A 22015-nucleotide genomic window follows, 5' to 3' on the forward strand; every position below is an offset into this window, starting at 1 on the left:
AGATTAACCACAAAAATAAGAGCATACTAGAAGTATGAATCTGCTTTTGTTGAATTGCATAACTTTTTCTTGGAATGCTTTACACTAATCACTCGGAAATTCTGTGCATCTGTTGATTACCTTTAAAATCTATTTTTCCCCTCCTTCTTGCTAACAGAACCTGGATTTTGTGGGGGTTGCTCTCCCAGTCTTCTTGGGAAGACTTCCTGTTCTAGTAAGGACAGCCATGTGGAATAGTTTTGTCCAAGGACATATAAGTGGAAGTTTGTGGGGGAATTTTAGGAAAGTGTTGGCTTGACTAAGGAATAGCTGCATCCTCTACTCCCTTTTCTGTATTTTTTCCTGTTTTGAATATGAAAAGATGTCTGGATCTGCAGCAGCCACTTTGCATCCATGGGATGAAAAGCATAAGGGCAACCTACAAAACCTACAAGAGTGGAGAAGAGAAATACAGAGTCTGCTTCCTTTTTGTCATCATTTAGGACACAAACTAATGTCAGCAAGTACCCACCCTTCAACTTCTTATTATGACAGACTCTGACTATTTGACTCTCTGTTAGGCAGATTTTCTGTTACTTATTGCCACATGTATTCCTGTTACAGCTTGCAAATGCTCTAGAACGGCTGCTGTCTAACGAAACTTTCTGCCCTGTGGAAATGTTCAGTATCTACGCTAATACGGAAACCCCTAGTCACATGGAACTATTGAACATCTGAACTGTGGCTAGTATGATCAGGGAACTGAATTCTTAATTTTGTTTCACTTTAATGAACAAATTCAAATTTAAAGAGCCATATGTGACCAGTGGCTAACAATTGGGCAACACAGGTCTAAGACTTATAGGGAATAATTAACCCAATTTTTCTGTTATAATTTTTTTTATTAATGTCCCATCCATTGAAGACGTCCCATGCCATATCACCTCATGATATTTATGTTAGGGTCACCACCTTTGAAACTCATTATGTTCTCTTCTAATACATTCTGGCAATCATCCCTTGTTTGTGAAAACGTACACCCATAAATAGGACCACACATAAGGCTGGCCTTATTCATAGACTCTTCTGTCCTTCTAATGTGAATTTAGCAGAGTTTTGGCTAAAAACTTCTCTGAATAGTATTCAAGTTATAGTCTCTATTTCTTGCCTAAGTCTTGGATTACCACTATGGAAGTTTCATTGCCAGTCACTAGTGCTATTATAAGCAGATTTTGAATCAGTTTTGGAAGGAAGGTTTTGCTCTGGGGAGGCCAGAGCTTAGTATTCAGAGATCAAACTGGCCGACTGAGCACAGTGAAGGAAGCGCAGACCCACAGTTTTCCCGTGGGCTCGTGTAGTGCACGGCTCCAGGCTTTGGACTATCTCCAACCATGCTTCTCCAGCGAGTTTAAGGTTTACTTTCCTCTATTTTCACATTTTTATGTTTAGGAACAATTTACTCACATTCTGTAAAGATGCTCTTTGTTTGTTAGAAGGTAAGGATGTATTAAAATTTTGAATTTAAAACAGTTTATCTCTTTTTTGGACACTCAGATGCAATCTTTCTCATGGCTTATTTGCTATAAGTAATAACACTGATTCCTTTCTTTTCTTCATAGTGTTCTATAAGTCAATGTGTGTTTTCACTTCTTTCTTATTTCCCTATGATGGCTTCGAGGAACCTTTTTAACTAATGGACAACGACAAGATTTGAGATACCATGGCCACACATTCCAGCAGTAATGTGTGAGACTGTCTGGCTCTCTATGCAGGTGCCTTACCAAAATAGGTGAGGTTTTTCTGAGCATGTTTCTCGGTATCATAAAGATATAAATTTGGTGGTGAAACACCCAGGTGTTTTGACTTGAAGGTATGAGCTCAGTTTCAGTGACAGCATTTCACCATTTCTTTATTTTCCTGAGACTTTTTAAGATGAGAATTCACTGTGAAATAATTATTTCACTTTATTTGCAAGTTCTAAAATTCTTCTTGATGCTAAGGGTCGTAGTTTAATTGGTTTATGAGGGAATTGACAAAATACTCTTCCATCCGGAAATATAATAACAGGAAATTCTGAATGGGGATTCAATGCCATAATGCCTAAAACTAGCTGAATGGACTGGAAGTGCCTGTAAACTCTAATTTAAATACTGTATCATAAGATATTTGTTATTCTCAAATTTTTCCCTCTAAAAGGCCACCAAGGCTTATTTACATTTTATATCATGAATGGCTTACATTTTTAAAATTAATAAATTAACAGTTATTTCTTCCATTTATTAGTTTTTCAAATCTTAAAGGAAAGAACTGTAAAAGGAAAGCTAATAATCAAGTAAGAGAACACAGCTCCCATTCTGTAAAGCTCTCCATATCTCTTATTCCCTCTGAATTCGTTTTGGATATACTAGCAATTCCTGATATCCTATTCTTTTTTTCAAGTCACAAAATTAGGGATAATTTGAAAGCATCAATTAATGTTGTGTTTATTTACCAAAAGTAAAGCATCAGAGGACAATAATGAAAGTCTTTGAAGTCATGCACACTCCGAAAATAATGGTCATCAGTTGTATAGGTCATAATTTATAGATTAAATTGTTTTCTTTTAAATTAAAGGTAAAAGACTATATTTTTCTTTCTTCAGTCTTTGTGTCTCATCTGCCTATCAGACTTTTAAAAAACAGAATTTGTTTTTATTTCCATGAGGAGAGTCCAGGTTTTGGAAAGCTCGCCAACACTTGTTTTCCAACGCTGTGACTTACAGTGTTAGCACCGAGGCTTGTCTGATATGACCCTGTTAGATAAGGCTGTGCCAGACAAGTTCATGTTCCATCAGCTCCAAAGCCAAGCTAATTCGTATATTGGAAATCACCCAATTTTATTTTCATTAATGAGAAGTACGAATCAAAACAAAAATTGAGTTCTTGCAAAGGTGCCTTGAAATTTATTTGTTTTAATGTAATGAAAAATCGAATTTCGTATTTCTAAAACTAATAATCATTTTGGGGTCTGTTAATTATTTTCTTTTCTTCTGCCCTAGCTTCTTTGCATTTTTTCCCTAAGTACCTCGGCCCTGAGAATTGCAAATGAAAGTGTCCTTCCTGTGCTTTAAGTTTCAACATGTATCGTGGATAGATCCAGAGAGCAATAGCTAAGAGACCTTGCGATGCTGCTGTACAGAGGTACTTACAGAGTGCTATAACAGGATAAACCTTGACAAAGTGTAACCTGACGGTTTATTTTCACTTGAAGTTTGTTGGTACCATTTTTTCAGGAGGAGTTTATGTAACATTCATTTAAATATGTGTTTCAGTGCTTGGTGTGGAGCAAGACTACAAAATTTAGTGTGAGTTGAATTTGAAAGTTTAATCACTTTAGACCAGATTTTATAAAAAAGACAAAATCTGAACATTATGTATTTGGTTTAAAAAAACATTTATACTTCACATTCTATGTCACTCCACGGCTTTTTGTGGGGGAGAGTCATTGAGGAAACATAAAAATAGATATCAGATAATTAAGAAATGTAGATACAGTAGATCTGTTAAATGTTCTGCTGGTATAAGGTGACAACGTAAATGTTGATATGCACCTGACAAAAATAGTGCTCTGGTATTCTTGGCTGTGAGCTATCTGCTGTGACAAAGAACTGACTATCTCTACCTCTGAGAGTATGTTTCTAAAATGGAAGTTAAATTGTCTAGACAACTTACATTAGAGAAAAGTTCACTTATCAGGTTAAATTCTCCAATACATAGACTTCTAAAAAACATCTATTTTTAAATGCAAATGCAATCTTGAATTTCTTAATGGGTAAATAGTGGAAAATATACTTTGTACTACTTCCATATCTTTTTCAGAGTTAAAATAAATTTTCCGTCTTTCTGCTTTCTAGTTATATTTCTCTCAGGACTGAACAATGATGTTTCTTAAATCCAAATTTACTGGATCAGTTGAGACACATGATTGTTGTCAAAATAATGGCTTTAGATTTATAGTTTAAATTTACATATAACATTTATATAAAACTTTTAAAAATCAGTTTTGAACATGAAAATGTTTATTTTACTTAATTTCTTAACTCCTCATATGTGATTATTTCAGTGTACAGCTTCAAATTTAGCTGGTGGTATAGAATAACTGCCCTGCGGTTATTTACCCAAGAAATATATATATATATAATATTTATCAATATATAAATATTGATATAATAAATCAATATGTATGTGTATATATATCTCATGCCACTTAGTAACTATCAAAAACTTATCCTCCAAGAGAAATGATGTTTATAGCTCATTAGCTAAAGTCTAGGCAGCTCATCCATTCCTCGATGCTTTGGCGAAATTCAGCCACATGAGCAGAAAGCTGTATATATGAGCTATAGTTTGTCAGCTACCCATAGCTTAGCTCTTTACTAAGTCCTCTTTACTTAGTTCATATTGGAAAAAAGCTCACTGAAATATATCAGAGTATTCTTAGGGGCTGTTGAAGATATAGATCATTATTATATTAAATAGTTTTTTTTTACATGGATGCTAGAGGAATACCTCTTTTGGATGTTAGTATCAAGATTCATTAGGTTTCAGGGGGCCGGCCCTGTGGCCGAGTGGTTAAGTTCGTGCACTCTGCTAACGTGGCCCAGGGTTTTGCGGGTTCAGATCCTGGGCGTGGACATGGCACTACTCATCAGGCCACGTTGAGGCAGTGTCCCGTCTACTACAACTAGAAGGACCCACAACTAAAATATACAACTATATACTGGGGTGATTTGGGGAGTAAAAGCAGAAAGAAAAAAAAGATTCATTAGGTTTCATTCTGAGTAAGTTTTGCCCAATACAATGCAATATACTATATTTCACAAATCACTAATATCACAGAAGACGTTTATAAGAAGGTCTGAAAAAAAATATGATTTGGGCTCAAAAATGTATGGGAAAGTTGGGCTTCCCTCCTTGCCTCTTGAATATTTACAGTGAACATTAGCATGTTAAAAGGCACTGAGCAGGGGCCGGCCCCATGGCTGGCTGAGTAGTTCTGTGTGTGCTCCACTTCAGCGGCCCAGGGTTCACTGGTTCGGATCCTGGACACAGACATGGCACTGCTCATCAGGCCATGCTGAGGTGACATCCCACATAGCAGAACCAGAAGGACCTACAACTACAATATGCAACTGTGTACTGGGGGGCTTCAGAGAGAAGACAAAAGAAAAAGGAGACAGGCAAGAAATGTTAGCTCAGGTGCTAATCTAAAAAAAAAAAAAGGCACTGAGCCGTTCTGCCGTAGAGCAACCTCTTTAGTTACAAGAATTTTTGCAAGTACATTTTTCTATGGTACCCTTTCTCCTAAAACACCTGTTAACATCTTGGGGCCCCCTTTTTTCAGCTCATACAGTGTGGCGAGCACTGCTCAAAGAGTCCTGTGAATTGTGTAATTGATGGGTTTTTCCCCATTGCAGTAGCTTGTATAAAAATACTATTTGGTGAAAATATGCCACTACCATGTGACCTAGCTATCCTACTCTTAGATATAAACCAGAGAAACTCTCACATAGGTCTTATCAGGAGGTATGTATAAAAACGTTTGTTGAAGCATCGTCTGTGGTAGTGAGAAGCTGGGGGTGGGCAAGGTGGCCATCATAGTAGCATATACCACTGGACTGTGCTGTGTGCATGATACAGACTATCATGCAACAGTCAGATGCTATAAGGTGGAGTTACGTAAAGCAACATAAATAGACCTTGAAAAGCTAATCAGAATGAGAGCGCACATGAACTCTACAAGGGTTCAAGCAGAGTGTGTGTTTCCCTAGCTAGTGATCAGAACTTCATAATATGCAAGATTTTACCTGCCTCCTTCCTTCCGGCTCTTTACATCTTCCTGTTTTGTTTTCCAATCGCATAAAGTATGCACCTACTTTAAAAATTTTCTTTTTTTTTCTTACTATAATTTAGGGATATTTGTAGGTCTCCTTGGGAAAGCCTGGCACAAATAAACAAAACAAACGTTATTCTAAAATCAAGAATTATTTATCCTAAGTATAGGTTCTTTCAGTTCTTTCCTTGTCCTTCCATCCTTTTATGCCTAGCAGGTAAGAGAGAGAAGTAGAATAGTTGTGTATGTAGATGAAAATTCTAAACTTGGTCGAGGATCTTCCTTTTGCCAAGGTAATCTAGTTTTATTAGTACATTTATGTACTTCAACTGTTTATTGAGTGTAAATGAAAAGATAAGCAGAAAAAAACTGATCAAAATAAAAAAATATTCACTAGAACCTCTTCTTGTGAGGAGGACATTGTTCACTATTTTGTAATAGTGGAAATCAGGAACTCTAAGGAACTCTAAAAAGTCCTACTTTCATGCTCGATAATAATGCCCTTAAGGTAGATGGCATCATTTAGTTTACCGTCCCATTATGGAGAGTCTAGTAGAGTGGCTAAGAGTTCTGGCTCTGGGATCAGAAAGTTCTGGGAAAGAATCTGATCCTGACAATGAATAGTTGTGGGATTTGGGGCATGTCTTTAAACTGAGATTATTTTCTCATCTGTAGAATAGAATAATGGTAGTAGAAATCTCATAGGGTTGTTGCAAGAATTAAATGAAATAATGTTTATAAAATTATTCAGCACACTGCCCAGCATATAGTGAGTAATCAAATTTAGCTATGTGATTATTATGGCTATTCCTCATTGAGTTATACATTATTTTATTACTTTTACCTCATGTTTCTCAACTGAGAGCGATTATGCTCCCCAGAGACCTTTGACAACATTTACAGACATTTTTACTTGTCACAAATGTAGGGGTATGGGGATAGATGGAGCAGGGTGGTGCTACTGGCATCCAGTGGATAGAAGCCAGGGATGCTGTTCAGTATCCCAGAGTGCACAGGGCAGGCCCCTTGACTCAGCGTTCTCCTGCTCCAACATGTCAACAGAACAGAGGTCTAGAAACTTGCTTTAATTATATATTTTGAATTCCTTTGTTTTTCTTTAATATCTGCTGGTATGTAATGCCTTCTTCTGTGATATAGTCAAATTAGTGACTCCTGTATAACTACAATGTCTTTCTTTCTTAAATTTTTCCCACTTATAGCAAGTTCCGTGAAAGGGTTTTAAAACGATGCCTTATTTTTTATTCCCTGGAAAACAGAATATAAAGCCTTTGGTTTTAGGATAAAGCCATTATGTAAAAATGGAAAACAATTTTGTGTTGGAATTATTTTATTCCTTATATATCATTTATTGTAAAAAGTGAGTTTTTGAGAATGGCCTTCCATAACATGAACAACCATATGAATACTTGGTAGGTGTAAACATAGGTAGAAATGTAAATATGATTTAAGCCTGAAAAATTAATACATTAAATTAAACTTAAATAACCTGGTCTGATTAGGGAAACGTATGCAGCTCTTTGCAGAATCAAGTGTGGTTTTTTCAGCATTTATGTGACAAGAAGTACATCTAATTTATTAAAATTTTGAAAATAACTGTGTATAATACTAATATTATGGGCTGTTTTGCAATGAATTTTGTTGATCTGATGTGGTTAGAATGAGATGACAGGGATTGCTTTCTCTAGGTCCTTTACTTATAAAATCAGAAATCTATGCTTTCTTGGCCTTCTTCCATATTCACTAAAACCCCATTATATATTTCTGTCCTATTCAATGCATTTAGAATTTTATGTAGTCACGCATAGTGATTTATAGCATCCTTCTCATATAACAAGGAAATCATGTGTTATTCTTATCATTTTAGGATCAAAATGAATGAACAAAGATAACAATTTAATTTCATCTGAATACTCCGGACTGTGACAGAATGACAAGCATAGATAAAGCCAGAGATAGTTTGTACTTCTCTCTCTCAGCATTGGCTTTATTTCCACATGATATATTCTTACTGGAAGTTTGTGGTGGAAATCATTTGAGACTTAGATTCACATGTAGAAAAGTATTAAAGTCCTAAGAGTGTTATTAGTGGTTCAGTGTCAGCCTGGGTTTGAGCAGTAGGTCAGGGAAATTTTGAATGATTTCCAAAGGCAAAGGAAATTATTAAACATGTTCATTGATGACCAGGCTGATGAAATGAAAAATATAATCTGTAAAATTAGTAAGGCCATAATTTCAAGTTGGGACTGTGGGGTTTATTCTTGATAATTTGAATTCAGAGTAATTGACAAGTAGAAAAGAATAGAAATTCATAGGTTAAAGATTAATGGAATAATTGCACTAGTTATAAATAAAAGACAGCCCATAAATAGAAGATGTGAAAGCGTGGGCCTTCTTTATTCATAGATTAGAAGCTAAATATGAATAAGAAGAGTGGTATTTTTAAAATATGTTTATAAAACTCCAGTACTGTATAATGGGAAGTCATTGGTTAGGAATGACAATATAACCTATTCATAACTTATAAAAGAGATGGGGACTTTAATGATCTTGTGAAAAATGGAGCATGTTGCTTGTTACAGTAATGTTTGGGACAATCAGGCAGGAATAAGTACTGTTGGGGCATTAATTTCCCTTTCATAATTGAAAACCCAGAGATGTGGCTTTGATTACATGAATGTGAGACTAAAAATCCAACACTTCCAGCATCTTTGGCTTGCTTATTATTAGGTTTATGTAACTCATGATTCTTATTACTACGATAAGGACAATCAATTTTTAATTTCCCAATGACTTCATAAAATAATCAGGACAAAAGCAATAAAAATTTTTGATAGACATGGAACCCTTTCTTGAGACTACACCTGGTTGTTCAACATGTGAAACAGATCAAAAGGAAGCCATTTTGGTTGAAGAATGACAGGTGGCCTCCTCAAACATCAGGCATCTCTTCAGTTCAAAAACCTCTGCTATTGAAATACTCAAAATTTGTACTTGTTCTGCTATTCAGGAAAAGATGATGATTTTCTAGAAATTAAACTGCCAGCTGTTAGGATGTTCCACAAATTGTTAACATGAAATGTTCATTTATGAGCTGCTATATGTAAAGTTGAGGTCAGTATGCACAGAGTTTAAAGAATAAAAATTATAGAGCGACAGCTATAAAAAAGGATAAAATCGTCCCATTCACAACAACATGGATGGACCTTGAGGGAATTATGTTAAGTGAAATAAGGCGGATAGAGAAAGACAATCTCTGTATGACTCTACTCATATGTGGAAGTTAAACATGTAGACAAAGAGAACAGATTAGTGGTTACCAGGGGAAAGGGGGGGTGGGGGGTGTGCACAAACGGTGAAGTGGTGCACCTACAACACGACTGACAAACAATAGTGTTCAACTGAAATTTCACAAGGTTGTAAACTATCATAATCTCAATAATAAATTAAAAAAATTATAGAGCAAAAGTGATGTTTGAAAATGATCATAGCAGCAAATGCTTATTAATTTCTTAGTGCAATACCTATGTGGCAGCCATGAAAATTCCTTCTCAGGTCTCTTACGTTGGTCACTGCGAACACTGAATTACTGAAGCTGCACTTTCCATGACAGCTCCCAGCAATGACCGAGTATGGCGTGGAAACTAGTCCACGCGTCTTTGAGAGACATGGCACTCCTGTTTCAGGCGACTTTGGCTTGAAGATTCAGTGTTGGTTGGCCTTATGAAACTTTCTTAGGACTGCAAAGCAATCTTCCACCCAATTGTCCTTCTTTCTCGCTCTCCTTTATAAGGTTGAGAACTGCATTAGGGTCTCATGAACCTATTTTCTCTCACAGGCGTTTACCCTCATAAATCTCTAACATGTCTAGTGCAGTCCTGGCATCTGAGCCCTGAAGGACTCACAGTAACAACCTGGCATGTAGCAAAAGTTCAGTGTTATCATTATTTCCTAAAGCAACCCAAAGACATAGGTACTGTTATTATCTCAATTTTGCATGTAAATGTTTCTTTACCGTTTTTTTTTCATTTGCCATCACAACATTTTTATTGAAACTTCTAATGGTCATTGAAAAGTAAATACGTACTTAAGGCTAAGACATATTATCTTTTTATTTTAATTAGAAGCCACCTACAATACAGAAACAAGTCAACATAATTCACTTTTTTAATCAAAGAGAATTCTTTGAGGTCAGAAGAGATGCAGCATCTAAATAAGCGAGTAGAAAATTTCTTATTTTTTTTGAGGAATATTAGCCCTGAGCTAACATCTGCTGCCAGTCCTCCTCTTTTTGCTGAGGAAGATGGGCCCTGAGCTTCCTCTAATTTATATGTGGGATGCCTGCCACAGCATGGCTTGACAAGCAGTGCATAGGTCCGCTCCCAGGATCTGAACCGGCAAACCGCGGCCTGCAGAAGTGGAATGCATGAACTTAACCACTGTGCTGCCGGGCCAGCCCCTAATTTTCTTTTTTAAAAAATTTAATTATTTTATTGAGGTCATATTGGCTTATAACATTGTATAAATTTCGTGTACATCACTATGTTTCAGTTTCTGTATAGACTATCGTGTACTGTTTTTTGCGGGTCATCTTTTCACATCAACCAAGGTTTGCATCTGTTGATCCACTTGTTAGTCCTGTCCTTCCTATACTGGTTTGATGTAGAAGACCACTTTTTTTCTTTCAGCTTCAGTCTATCAATTGTAGAGGATTTTAAATCTCTCTGTCTGTAATTTCCCAAAGTTCATATTTCAAAGTTTGTATTACAGTTTTATTCATGGAACCCCTAGTTTTCCATTCTAATTTTGAGCAAGTACATACCAGTGCTGAATGAGAAACAGATTTGTTCTACTTTAATGTGCTTTCTAACACATGCCTACAACTGCTGCCAGTTACTGAGAAGTGGGCTTTCTTCATGTGGCTGTTCCTACTGTTTCTCTGTGCACAGGCTCTGTGTTCTTTTCAATGCTGTTGGTGCTATGGGGAGCAGGAATACATTTGAGGACCACCTCGAATTCAACACGAAGGAAAGGATTTCAACTTAAGCTCTTTGGATTCTCTGATAGAGCAGAAGCCCTTTACCCTGTCAGTTATTAATCTGCCCATTTCTGATTCCACAATTACTTCATCTTCTCCCATGCTTCATCCCTCTGGGCAATAGAATACTTTGATTTTACTGCTTAACTTTCTCAGGACTCCTTCAGTCAAGCTACTTTAGTTTCTATGCATTCAATGTATTATCTCTAAAAAGTAAAGCCTCGATTATTTAGTCGTAATTCTACAATTAGCGAGCCCTGGTGCTCTAGTGGTTATGATTCGGCACTCTCACCACCGTGGCCTGGGTTCGTTTCTGGTCCGCAAACCATCTGTCTGTCAGTTGTCATACTGTGGCAGCTGCATGTTGCTGTGAGGCTGAAAGCTATGACACTAGGATTTCAAATACCAGCAGGGTCATCCATGGTGGACTGGTTTCAATGGAGCTTCCAGTCTCAGACACACTAGGAAAAAGGACCGTGCCACCCACTTTCAAAACACTTGGCCATGAAAACCCTGTGAATAGTAGTGGAGCGTTGTGTAATAGAGCACTAGAAGATGAGAGGATGGCGCAAAAAGAGAGGGGAGGTGTCTGCTGTGCAGTATACAGGGTGGCTAGGAGTCGGAATCTACTGGACAGCACTAACAACCAACCAAAAAATTCTACACTTGCTCTTCTAAGAAGATTCACAGGACTTTGTAGATTATCCATTTCCTGCTGGTTTCCTTGCTAGGTGGCTCTCTGCTGGTTCTTTGAAAGTCAAGGTAAACTCATAGCCCAAACTGATGGGTGTAGCCCCTGACCAGTTTGATTTCTGTGCTTATTTATGCTCTCCTGCAATGTAATCTGAGGTAACTAGATAAAAGAACGGCAAAATGTGTTATTTTTGATTTTTTATGGGACATATCTTGAGTCTATCTGGTAAAGAAAAATTTTTCATGACTCTTGTTAAAATCATTAAGGAAGGCTATTTGAGAGCAAGGGACAACTGCAAGAGGGGCTGTGCAGTAGGGTGTAGAGACCAGGCTCAACTCCCAAGACAACAAAGGCAAGTAGAGATTGATAGCCAAGGAGTGAGGTGGGGTCAGTGAATGGAAAAATACAAAGAGGAAATGTTAAGACTAGAGGAATTCTTGCTATACCTACTGAACAGTATTCTTGCTGAAGGCAGGCCAGCTTGATAAGATAGTGAAGGTTCCCCTGAAGAATTTGGTTAGTTATCTAGGGTGATCAATACACCAAGGATGGGGGAATCTTTGCTAAGCTGACTTGGTAAAACTGGACAGAGCTCAGGATTGGGGCCTGGAGAAGAGAGATCAGAGGGGCCTGATTCAAGGTTGGTCAAGAATGGACTTTTCTGGGTCATTTTTGTGCTATTTAATCAAATAGAGGTAGTCTCTACCTTGATAATATGAGGGGCCTCTTACTCTTGGATAATCAGTAGCTATCATAATCAATGAAGAAAGCACACATTGAAGAATTACAAAAGGAGTGAAATTTAATCACTCTAACTAATCTTTTTAAAATAGTAACAGAAGTAAAGGGCAGCTAAAAAATTGAAAATTTGAACACCTTAGGAGTTATAGGTATGCAAATAATACAACTTATCACTAAAAATTTAAAACATTTCTGAATTATTTTCAAAATTGTTACTTACTAACAATTTTAGATTGCTAAAAGAACCTTGTTTAAAGTCAGTTTCACTTATAAGTCAAACTTAGTACTGTTGCCTCGGACAGCAAAGAAATACCTTGTATAGTAATTTTATATTTTTTATATAATATCAAATATTTTGCCATGCTCCTTTCAAAGTCCTTCAGCAAATATTAGCTCTTACTTTAAGACCCCAAAGAGTTCTGTTTCATACTTCTCATCAGCTATTTGTTGTTTTGTGGGAAAAAATTTTGAAGATTCAAAATGAAGTTAAATACTTCATTTAGTAACACATTTGGAGTCATAATAGTGTGACAGTGATTTCTCTCCCAAACGAAGCAAAGAGCCCTGTATGTTTATTTTAAGATCTTGATAAATCTTGTGAATTAAATCAACTGTGGTTATCTAAGAATCTTAACCAAGATAGAATATATACAACACACGCTGGTCTAGAAAAATTCTAGTAGCATCTAATCAGTAAAAATATATATGTTAAAATGATTGGATTTAACTATAAGAGAGAAGTGGCGAAAAATATCTTGAGGCCAGAGAATATTAGAATATAAATTTGAACCAATGATTCAAGATTTGATGCATCTCAAAGACTGTAAAAGCACCCTATTTCTCTCATTTCAAGTAGGACCTCATTTATTGTGTTCTGTGTGTTTGAACAGAATTTAAATTTTTTTATTCATATCATAACCAAGTCATGGGAATTACAGCTATTTTGGCACTAATAATTTTCTTTTCCTCCAGGAATTATAGAATGGGAATTTTCTGGACTAGAATGATATTATAGTGTGTCCTCTCTCTAAATATAAAAGATGCAGAGTTTTACATGATTTCTATGTTTAAACGTGAAAATCAGAAATTAGCTGAAAACCTCTGAGATTTTTAGAAGTTTGTTTTCCCCTACTCTTTCCTCAAATGAAAACAAATTAGGTAATCTTTCTCACAGTTTAACTGCATTTTAAAAACTGAATTTGTTCAGTGAAGGAAACACAAAGAAGAGCCTCTGACCTTGGCCAAGTACACAGTTATTTTGCAGGCGCAGTGGTGGGGTGTGTGACTTTTTTAATGAGACAAAATTTGCATTATTTTAATCTGATTGCTGCTGTACACCACTTGAACCTGACTCTAGGGTTAAACCAGGTCTAGTTAATTTATAAAAATAACACATACCTTTAAAGTTAGCCTAGAGTGATGATTTACTAATACTATACTACATTTTAAAACTTTCTGCTTAGTTTATTGCCTGCTTTTAAACTAATGCACTAGAAACATTGCTTGAATGTGATGTTTCCATCTTAATTCTCTTAAAAAATTCCAATTGAATGTAATAGTCATGAAGACGAAGTAGTCTTTAGAATGTATGAGTCTGTTTTCCTTCAGATTTTGTATAATTAATCTCATATTACGTTGTATGAATCAGCCTCAATTTCTCCATATGAACATGGAACATCCGTTTAAATGTACTTTAATCATTTTAAAATTGAAAAGGATTATTTTTCTGAATCCTTCCTTGATTGACTAGACAGATCAGTACTTAGAGGAGAGGGACATGAGTCAATTGATGCAATGCCTAAACCAACACCCAGTTGCTTGATTTTGTACCTGTCAGTGTACCTAGAGAAGTATTACGTATCCCACTGCTTCTCTCTTTTCTCTGAATTAACATCGGTTATTTCACATTTGGAAACATTAATAGAAAGATGATAAAGTATGTAAAATTTTCATTTCATGGAATGTTCTTATAATTTTTCACTATTGTTTTTCATCATAATGAGACATCGAAGATGTCAATACTTCAAATATGGATGACTAAATTAAAACAGCCACCTTGAATTCATGCTTTCTTGTATGTAACTATAGTCCTTCACATCCCCCTTAACTGCAGCCAGTGGGAAGATTTGGGAGTAAACTTGCTGCCACAGTGGGGCTGGGTCTAAGGAGACAGACTGACCTCCACACATTGTAAAGGTATTGGTGTCACATCTGCTAGAAAACAAAGTATCCGAAAGGTGTGGCAATGAAGGTAGAAAGGAAAGTAGCGAGTGCCTAAGGTCACATATGAACTCCTATATAGGGGTTTTCTATTGGAGAATAGTACTGGCATGGAGAATCCAGAAGTAGAAAACAGTCTGCCATCAGTCTGAAGTGTGGTTAAAGATTTCCCTGATTTGGGATTCAAGATCAGGATGACATAAAGTCCGCTCTAGATAGTTCCAGTTTATGTCTGTTATCCTAACATAATTATTAATAGTGCTCCCTATTACTCTCAACAGTGTCTGGTTTGAAAGATAAAGTGTAGTCCCTATAGAAGACTTGTGAGTTAAGGTCCTTATTCCAAGATGGAATGGTGTTTATCAAAGGCAGATCTGATAGTCAGAGGCATATTATCAAACAATGCCTCAAAAAAGGGAGCAGTTGTGGGTCAGGAGTGTATTTGAAAACACAGCCTTTGAAACAGTGCAAAAACTCAGTTACAGAGCTCGTGAACAATATCAGGCCTTAAGGAGCAAGGGTGGACTGATGTTGAAACTTTGGTCAAGATTGCTCCCAGGGCAGTGTTTCTCCAACTTTCTAATTACACTGGAAATGCAAGAGATATTTACTAAAAGGCAGATTCTCAGGCCCCACTCCAGACCTAAAGAATGAGACTCTCCTGGGGTGAACAGGCAATTAGCATTTTAAATAGTCTTCTTGGTGATTCCTGTTACACTAACGCATAAGAACCTTTGTAATAGAGATGAAAGAGGGGCCAGCACTTGGAAACAGGAGCCATCTAAAACTTTGTGAAGGTGGACTGGTTGAATGTAAATTACAAATAAATATATAAGCTTAAAGAATCTAAAAGTTGTCCTCATTACTCCTGGGTGATTTTAATAATCTTTGCATTATATTTTATAAGTTGAGTCATCATGCTCTGAGTATAATAGAAAGATTGTGTTACATCAAGGGCAGGGTATGTTGGTTTACCAAATCCTACTGTATAAAAGTTTTCCTTAACAAAGGATATGAGGGAAAGAATACCGTAGGGAAAAATAGCAACCGGAATGGAAAAAGGAGGAACTCAAGTATTTTGTTAGCTCTTCTGAGAGCATTGGACCAGATCTGACTCAAAATAGAAATCTGTGTACACATTTATTGGGGGAAAAGAGAATGACTATACTCACAATGTTTAAGTTATGATATGCTGGATGTTAGGCAATAAACTTTATAGAAACTGAGGGAATTTGTTTCCAAGTCAACAATGATGCTTTATGCACTTTGCCTTTTACTCAAAATGTGATCCACAACCAGCAGCACTGACTTATAAGAAATGCAGAGTGTCAGGCGTAAGCTCAGACCTACTTAATCAGAATCTATGTTTTCAGGAGATCCTCAAGTTACTCATAGATGGGTTAAAGTGTGAGAAGCACTGTTCTATAAGCAGAAGTGTCTAACCTGATGGAGATTTTGCTGGTAGTGAGAAAGCCTAATCTCAGTGGGAAGTTAGAATGAGTGTACTAAAATGTTATTATTCAAATAATATTTTATTCCAATCCTGCTATGATTCTGATGTACTTATAACAACATCTTTTACAAACACAAAAACATCTCACTGGCAGTTCAGGTAGTTCAGAGCAGTGTGGTGAAATTTTGTCTGCCATTTGGGCTATCAAAGTAAAAAAGAAATGTACTTCCATGTCGTAAATGACTTTTTAGTAAAGTAAGCTTAATTGTATCATTGGCATCAAGTGCCTACAAACCTATATTGGTTGAAAGTGCATTTTGTATCTGTGAGCTTTCAGGAGATCATTGGCAGAGTTTTGTTTCTGGGAGAAAAATATATAACTCACATAAATGCTGAAAAAAGAGGCAAAATAAGAAATCAAGGTGATAGATTTCCTTAAATCTGAAGGGAGATGAGCTCTTTATAAGGTTGTCTTCAATCAATAATAACAACCTTATATCTTAATGAAAAGAAGGCAGAAAGATTACATAAATATTGTAAATTAGGAATCTAGTCAACTCCTCAGTTAAAGGGAAGCTGTTGAGGTCATAGAGAAGCCAAAATCACAGTGAACACAATCTAATCGAAATATCATAAAGTGTGGATTTAATATAAAGCTATGTTTTCAAAATTATGTCCATTATTTCCACATTAGATCAGCATTTCCTGGAGTGTTCTGTGGAACAGGAGTGCCGCCCTATCCTTCCCCCACTCCACAGATGCTTACTTCAGGAGGGCGTGCACGGAGAGCATGCCTGGGAAACACTGCACACTCCGTTCCCTCTTCACTGGACAGGTCTATTGAGGGACTTGAACTCGTTGTATGTCAGGCACTGCAGATTAAAGGCTATGAATAGCTTGAAGTAGGCAGACCTATTTCATTTTGCTCAATTTGAAGTTTTTTAAAAAAATTAACTGCAGAACTTTTTTTTCTTGAAACAACTATTAAAACTAGTTCCTAACCGTGTTAGGAAAGTTGAACTAGGTAACAAAAGGGAGAGTCACGCTCTTGTTCCCTCTCTACAGTGTTTGTTCTTCTTTCCACCACTGGCTGCTGCCCTTCTTCCTGTTTCAAATCTCTGGCTCACATATGCCATGATTAATCCTAATCCATGAAAGAGCCTGAAGGCTCTGATTACTCTGCTTCCCGAACAATTCTAAATTAAGTCTTTGCTTGTTTATTCCACACAAATCCGTAAAATGGTATTCCTTATAACTGTTATTGAAGAAAACAAACCAAAATTACTCTTATTGTGGGTATCTTAAAAAGTTCTTTTCTTCCTTTGTTTATTTCTGCTTTACTCTTCACGAAGAACTCGATATGGAGGCCAAAAAGACATTTTTTTCCTGAGTTTCTTTTTCAAATTAAAAACCATTAGTTTTCTTATTTCATATTGTGTTGGGAGTCATATAACACATTTCCTTTTCTCGGATTATTCAAAACGTCCAATGTTTGTTAAATAGTGAGCATAAGGCACTTTGCCTTGAACTTTAACTGTAGGAATAAACACACATAGTATCTAAAGTTTACTAATTAATACAACCAATAGACATTTTAATATATGAACATTTTTGCTGATATGTAACACTTTTACAATGTTTTATAAATTATTTTTACAATGATGAATCAGAAACCTTCAGATCCACCTGGCATAACATACCAAGACGATTATATGTGACTTGGAAAAGTACACATTTCATTGACATACTTATGCCTCCATTTGTTGTTAACGTATGTGCTGTTGCAAAAGTAAAATTAGTAAACTGTTCCAAAATGAATTATTTATAAAATCCTATCAATTTTGTACATTATTGTGGAAAACAACCTCATGTATTATATAATATGGGTTTTAAATTCCTCCGTGCCTTATTTTGAAGCCCTTCAAATATGTAGTTTCTCTTTATACAATTTTAGAACCTTTACAATTTAGACATAACCTCCTACCCCATTGATAATAATTGATAATTTAAAAAGATTACAGAGACATAGATATCAGTATAGACAATATTTAGATTCTATGTCCTACTGAATAGCTCTCTTTCAGGAGTCAGGAATATAATGGTAAAAATTGGTAAGCAATAAGGTAAATTAGAGGGCAGTATTTTCTGTAAGATGTTATTGCACAAGAACTTATCCAAATATAAACTTTGATAAAGTGATCTATTCAGGAACTGTTTACTTGCTTGATTATGAAATATGAGCACTGAAATGAATGATAGTCCCCAGGCATATTTATAACGTCCTCTTGGAATTTGTTTTCTCAACCAATAGAGAATGTTGTCGTGAATGGAAATGAGTACTTAAATTACTGTAGCTGAATCATGTCTAAATAATCTAAATCCATTGGTATCAGATTTATAATAAATTAAGTATGAATCTTGAGAAGTAGCTTGTTCTAGTTATCCATTTATTCAAGTAATGTTTATTGAATGTCTACCATATGCCGTGCACTGAGTAAGCCTGGGACTTATATAAACAAGGCATAGTTTGAATCAGTCATGGAAATAAATAATTATAATGCAATGTAACAAGTGCTGAAAGAAATGTTGTGTGTATTAACTACTATTAGCAAGTGCTAAGTGACCCACAAATACATTTTATCTAACAATACCTTGGTGCTATAGGGGCAGAAATATTGAGATTTATTTATTTCTTCATTCATTCACTTATTCACTGTTCAACAAGTAATTATTGAGCACCTAATTTGTCCAGACACTGTCCATTCTCTGGGAATACATCATGAACAAAATGTCAAATGTGTCTTTTGCTGTGGAGATTACATTCTAAGGGTATGAAGAAAAAAATCACTGTAACTAACCTGGATATTGAAGGATAAGTAATAATTCAGTAGATAGAGCAAAATATGAGTGAAAAAGAGAAAGAGAAAGAATTGAGTGATAAATAATAAATATAATTGGACTCTAGCTAACTTAACCATCAATTTATTGAGATAATCTGAAAAAGTTAAATTATCCATGGGTCTTTTCCTATATGTGCAGTTTTGTAAGTACCAATATTTTAAAGTTTTTAAGACTTATGGATGGAAGAGGGTATAACTTTAAATGAGTATGATTTTCTTTTTTTTTTTTTTTTTTTGAGGAAAATTAGCCCTGAACTAACATCTGCCGCCAATCCTCCTCTTTTTGCTGAGGAAGACTGGCCCTGAGCTAACATCCGTGCTCATCTTCCTCTATTTTATGTGGGACACCTGCCACAGCATGGCTGGCCAAGCAGTGTGTAGGTCTGCACCAGGATCCAAACCAGCGAACCCTAGGCCACCGAAGTGGAGCGTTTGAACTTAACTGCTGTGCCACCGAGCTGGCCCCCAAACAAGTATGATATTAAGCTATTTAAAAAGAAGAGACCCCCTGGACTAAGCCCCCAATCCAGAGTGCTTCTGATTTTAATAGACGTGTCCGTGGCACTATCTGAACAGGAGCAGTCCATTTGGAGCAGTAATTCTAATGGGTTTACGTAATTGGTACCTTGACTGAATTAGTTAAGGGTAGTTCCCTTTTAGGAATTAGGATTCTGAACCCAAGAGCAGTGGTCCTGAAATTCTGGTCCACAAACAAGCTGCATCAAAATGATTGAAGGGATTTTAAAAAAAAACCAAAACTACTGATTCCTCATTGCCAGATGCTGGGATCCTGATTCAGCGGATGTATAGGTGGGCCTAGGGAGTAATATTTTTTTAAAACGCTACCCAGATCATGCCACTTTGTGGACAAGTTTTGGAACTGTTACAGGAGGATTAGTTACGACCACCCAGATTCAGGAATTTCAAATTGAATAGAAGATGAATAGAATCATTTTCTGGGACTCCAATAACTGAGAATCAGAACCCATACCTTAACCAGGTTTTCCCAGGACACAGCCTGGTCCATGGTAGGTGCTTAATAAGTATTTCTTGAACGAATACGTAAACTCTGAGTATTACTTTACACTGATCTACAAAATTTAAGTGTGTGTCTAAGTATATACATGTGTGGTCTGCGTTTCAACCACTCAATAATGAATCATCTCTGGAGATTGTTAGCATTTCTTTATTCAAAGAATCTAGAGCCATGATCTCAGTTCTCTTTCTGATCATTAGTATCCCATTCTACATCCATTTCTTTCTAGACTCATGTCTTCTCTTCTTTAGTTGCAGAATCCCTGGGAAGGAAAAAATCACCATCCGCCTTTCAATGGTTTACATAACAGCTCTAGTGATTTTTGGCAGGGAGAATTCAAATTTTCTTTTGGACCTTACCATAAAGAAACCCAAATAGATAGTCTTTTTATTGATCCAATTTTTGTTAAACTTTAAATCATTCCTCTAAATTTCAAGATCAAAAACACCGCCCTTCTTTGGAACTGAGGAGGCCATTTGTGTTCCAACATAGAGAAAAATTGAGCTCTTTTCATCCTTTGCTGTGTGGATCATGGGAGTAATGCCAGAAATCTTGGAAAGGGTCTATCTAAGAATAATAAAGTAATAATGAAGGCATTAATGATATTAACTAATTATAGAGTTAAAAAGATAGGACAGATGAGATAAATTTAGAATAATCTATATGTGGTTTGAAAGAGCAAAGGCAGAGTGGTGGCATGATTTTTGCCTTCAGGCTTATAGAGGCATATTTTCAGAACAATTCAAATAATCTCTTCTAAAGAGACAAGTTGTGCTTACTTTTATTAGTTAATTTGTCTGGAAAATGCGATGGATAGTTAATCCTAATTTATATATGGATGATCTGAGGCAGCAATAGGATGCATGATTGGGTGGGTTTTCTGGAGCTGTTCTTTAGCAGAATGTAGAATCATTTGTGCTTAAATATCAAATAAGTGTCTGCCATTAAGTTTAAGACTCTGTTATTAGTCAAATAAATACTTAGCACTAACTGTAAGCAAGTCACTAGGCAAAAATGGCAAAAATATATGAAACATTAATTCCTTTCTCAATGAGTTTAAAATTAACAAAAGAGAGTTGTATTCAGAAGTCTATTTTTCACTGAGAGGGTTAAACTCTCGTCAGTCATATACACTAATTTCATTTGGTCTAATAAGATTATCTCTAACCACAGTATATAATGGAAAGAAGTTCTAAATTGGGTTCTATTATTTACTTTAAAAAATTACATTTTTTCCATCTCTCTGGGCTCCAGTTTTGTAATTAAAAAATGAAAGAGTAGGAATAGGTTTTCTCTAAGTTGCTTACTTACTTTAAAAGTTTCTGTTACAGCATGTTCATGTTTGTGTGCAGATGATCTTGGTTTGCAAGATTCCCTTAACTGGAGAATGTCAGCATGGAGAAATTCTGGGTTCAGCCCTTATACTAACTAGTTGTATGGCTGTGATTGAGTCAGTGGAAGGGTTGAACCGGGTGATATATAAAGTCATTTCTAGCTTTAACTAAACAGTCTCATTGGTTAAAGAGGTGGAAAGTTTATGTCCTTTTAGCAAAAACGTATGAGCAGACACATAATGGATCCTGTGAAACTAGTTATACAAAGATTCTTGCCCTTCCTCTGCTGGGTGGAGAAGAATAGACACACACACACACGCACACAAATGTTTGCGTGTGTTCCGTTAGTTGTGGCTGTAGATAGCCCATAACCAAAGGCACTGTAAGTCAGTAGGTATAAATATATATATCATTTCCCCCACATATTTTCCACTCATTGGGGTTTTCATCAAATCAGGAGGAAAAAAAGAAGAGAGAGAGACAGGCAAGATGGAAGCCTTAGGCCTAACTTTCCCTTTCCAGCCCTGCTTCCTCCGAATACTGTCCACGGCACCATCGCCTTGGAATGTGAGGGATTCTCACATTCCTCAGTTTTGACATTGTGCCCAGCTAAGCATCAGGGAGCAAGCCCCAACCCACTTGCTCCTTGGACCAAGAGATGGGAGCACTCACAGATGGGAAACCTACTGCTACAACGGAGGTGTTTCAATGTTATAGAGGAAAAAGCTCAG

General features: G+C 36.2%; 1 protein-coding gene across 8 annotated transcripts in view; it reads left to right on the forward strand.

The window, feature by feature from the left end:
• ERBB4 (erb-b2 receptor tyrosine kinase 4) overlaps positions 1 to 22015 on the forward strand; it is a 1100930-nt gene that overhangs the window by 180171 nt on the left and 898744 nt on the right. For 2 of the 8 annotated variants that reach the window (XM_070489797.1, XM_070489799.1), the window contains exons 1-2: positions 1599 to 1768; positions 3017 to 3158. The exons of the other annotated variants lie outside the window; for them this stretch is intronic. In XM_070489797.1, the coding sequence (XP_070345898.1) occupies positions 3143 to 3158 (16 nt within the window). In that variant the 5' untranslated portion in view covers positions 1599 to 1768; positions 3017 to 3142. Of the gene's footprint in view, positions 1 to 1598; positions 1769 to 3016; positions 3159 to 22015 lie in introns of those variants that run through there. 8 annotated transcript variants of the gene reach the window in all.

Source organism: Equus asinus, chromosome 19, assembly GCF_041296235.1.
Source record: "Equus asinus isolate D_3611 breed Donkey chromosome 19, EquAss-T2T_v2, whole genome shotgun sequence".
NCBI lineage: Eukaryota > Metazoa > Chordata > Mammalia > Perissodactyla > Equidae > Equus > Equus asinus.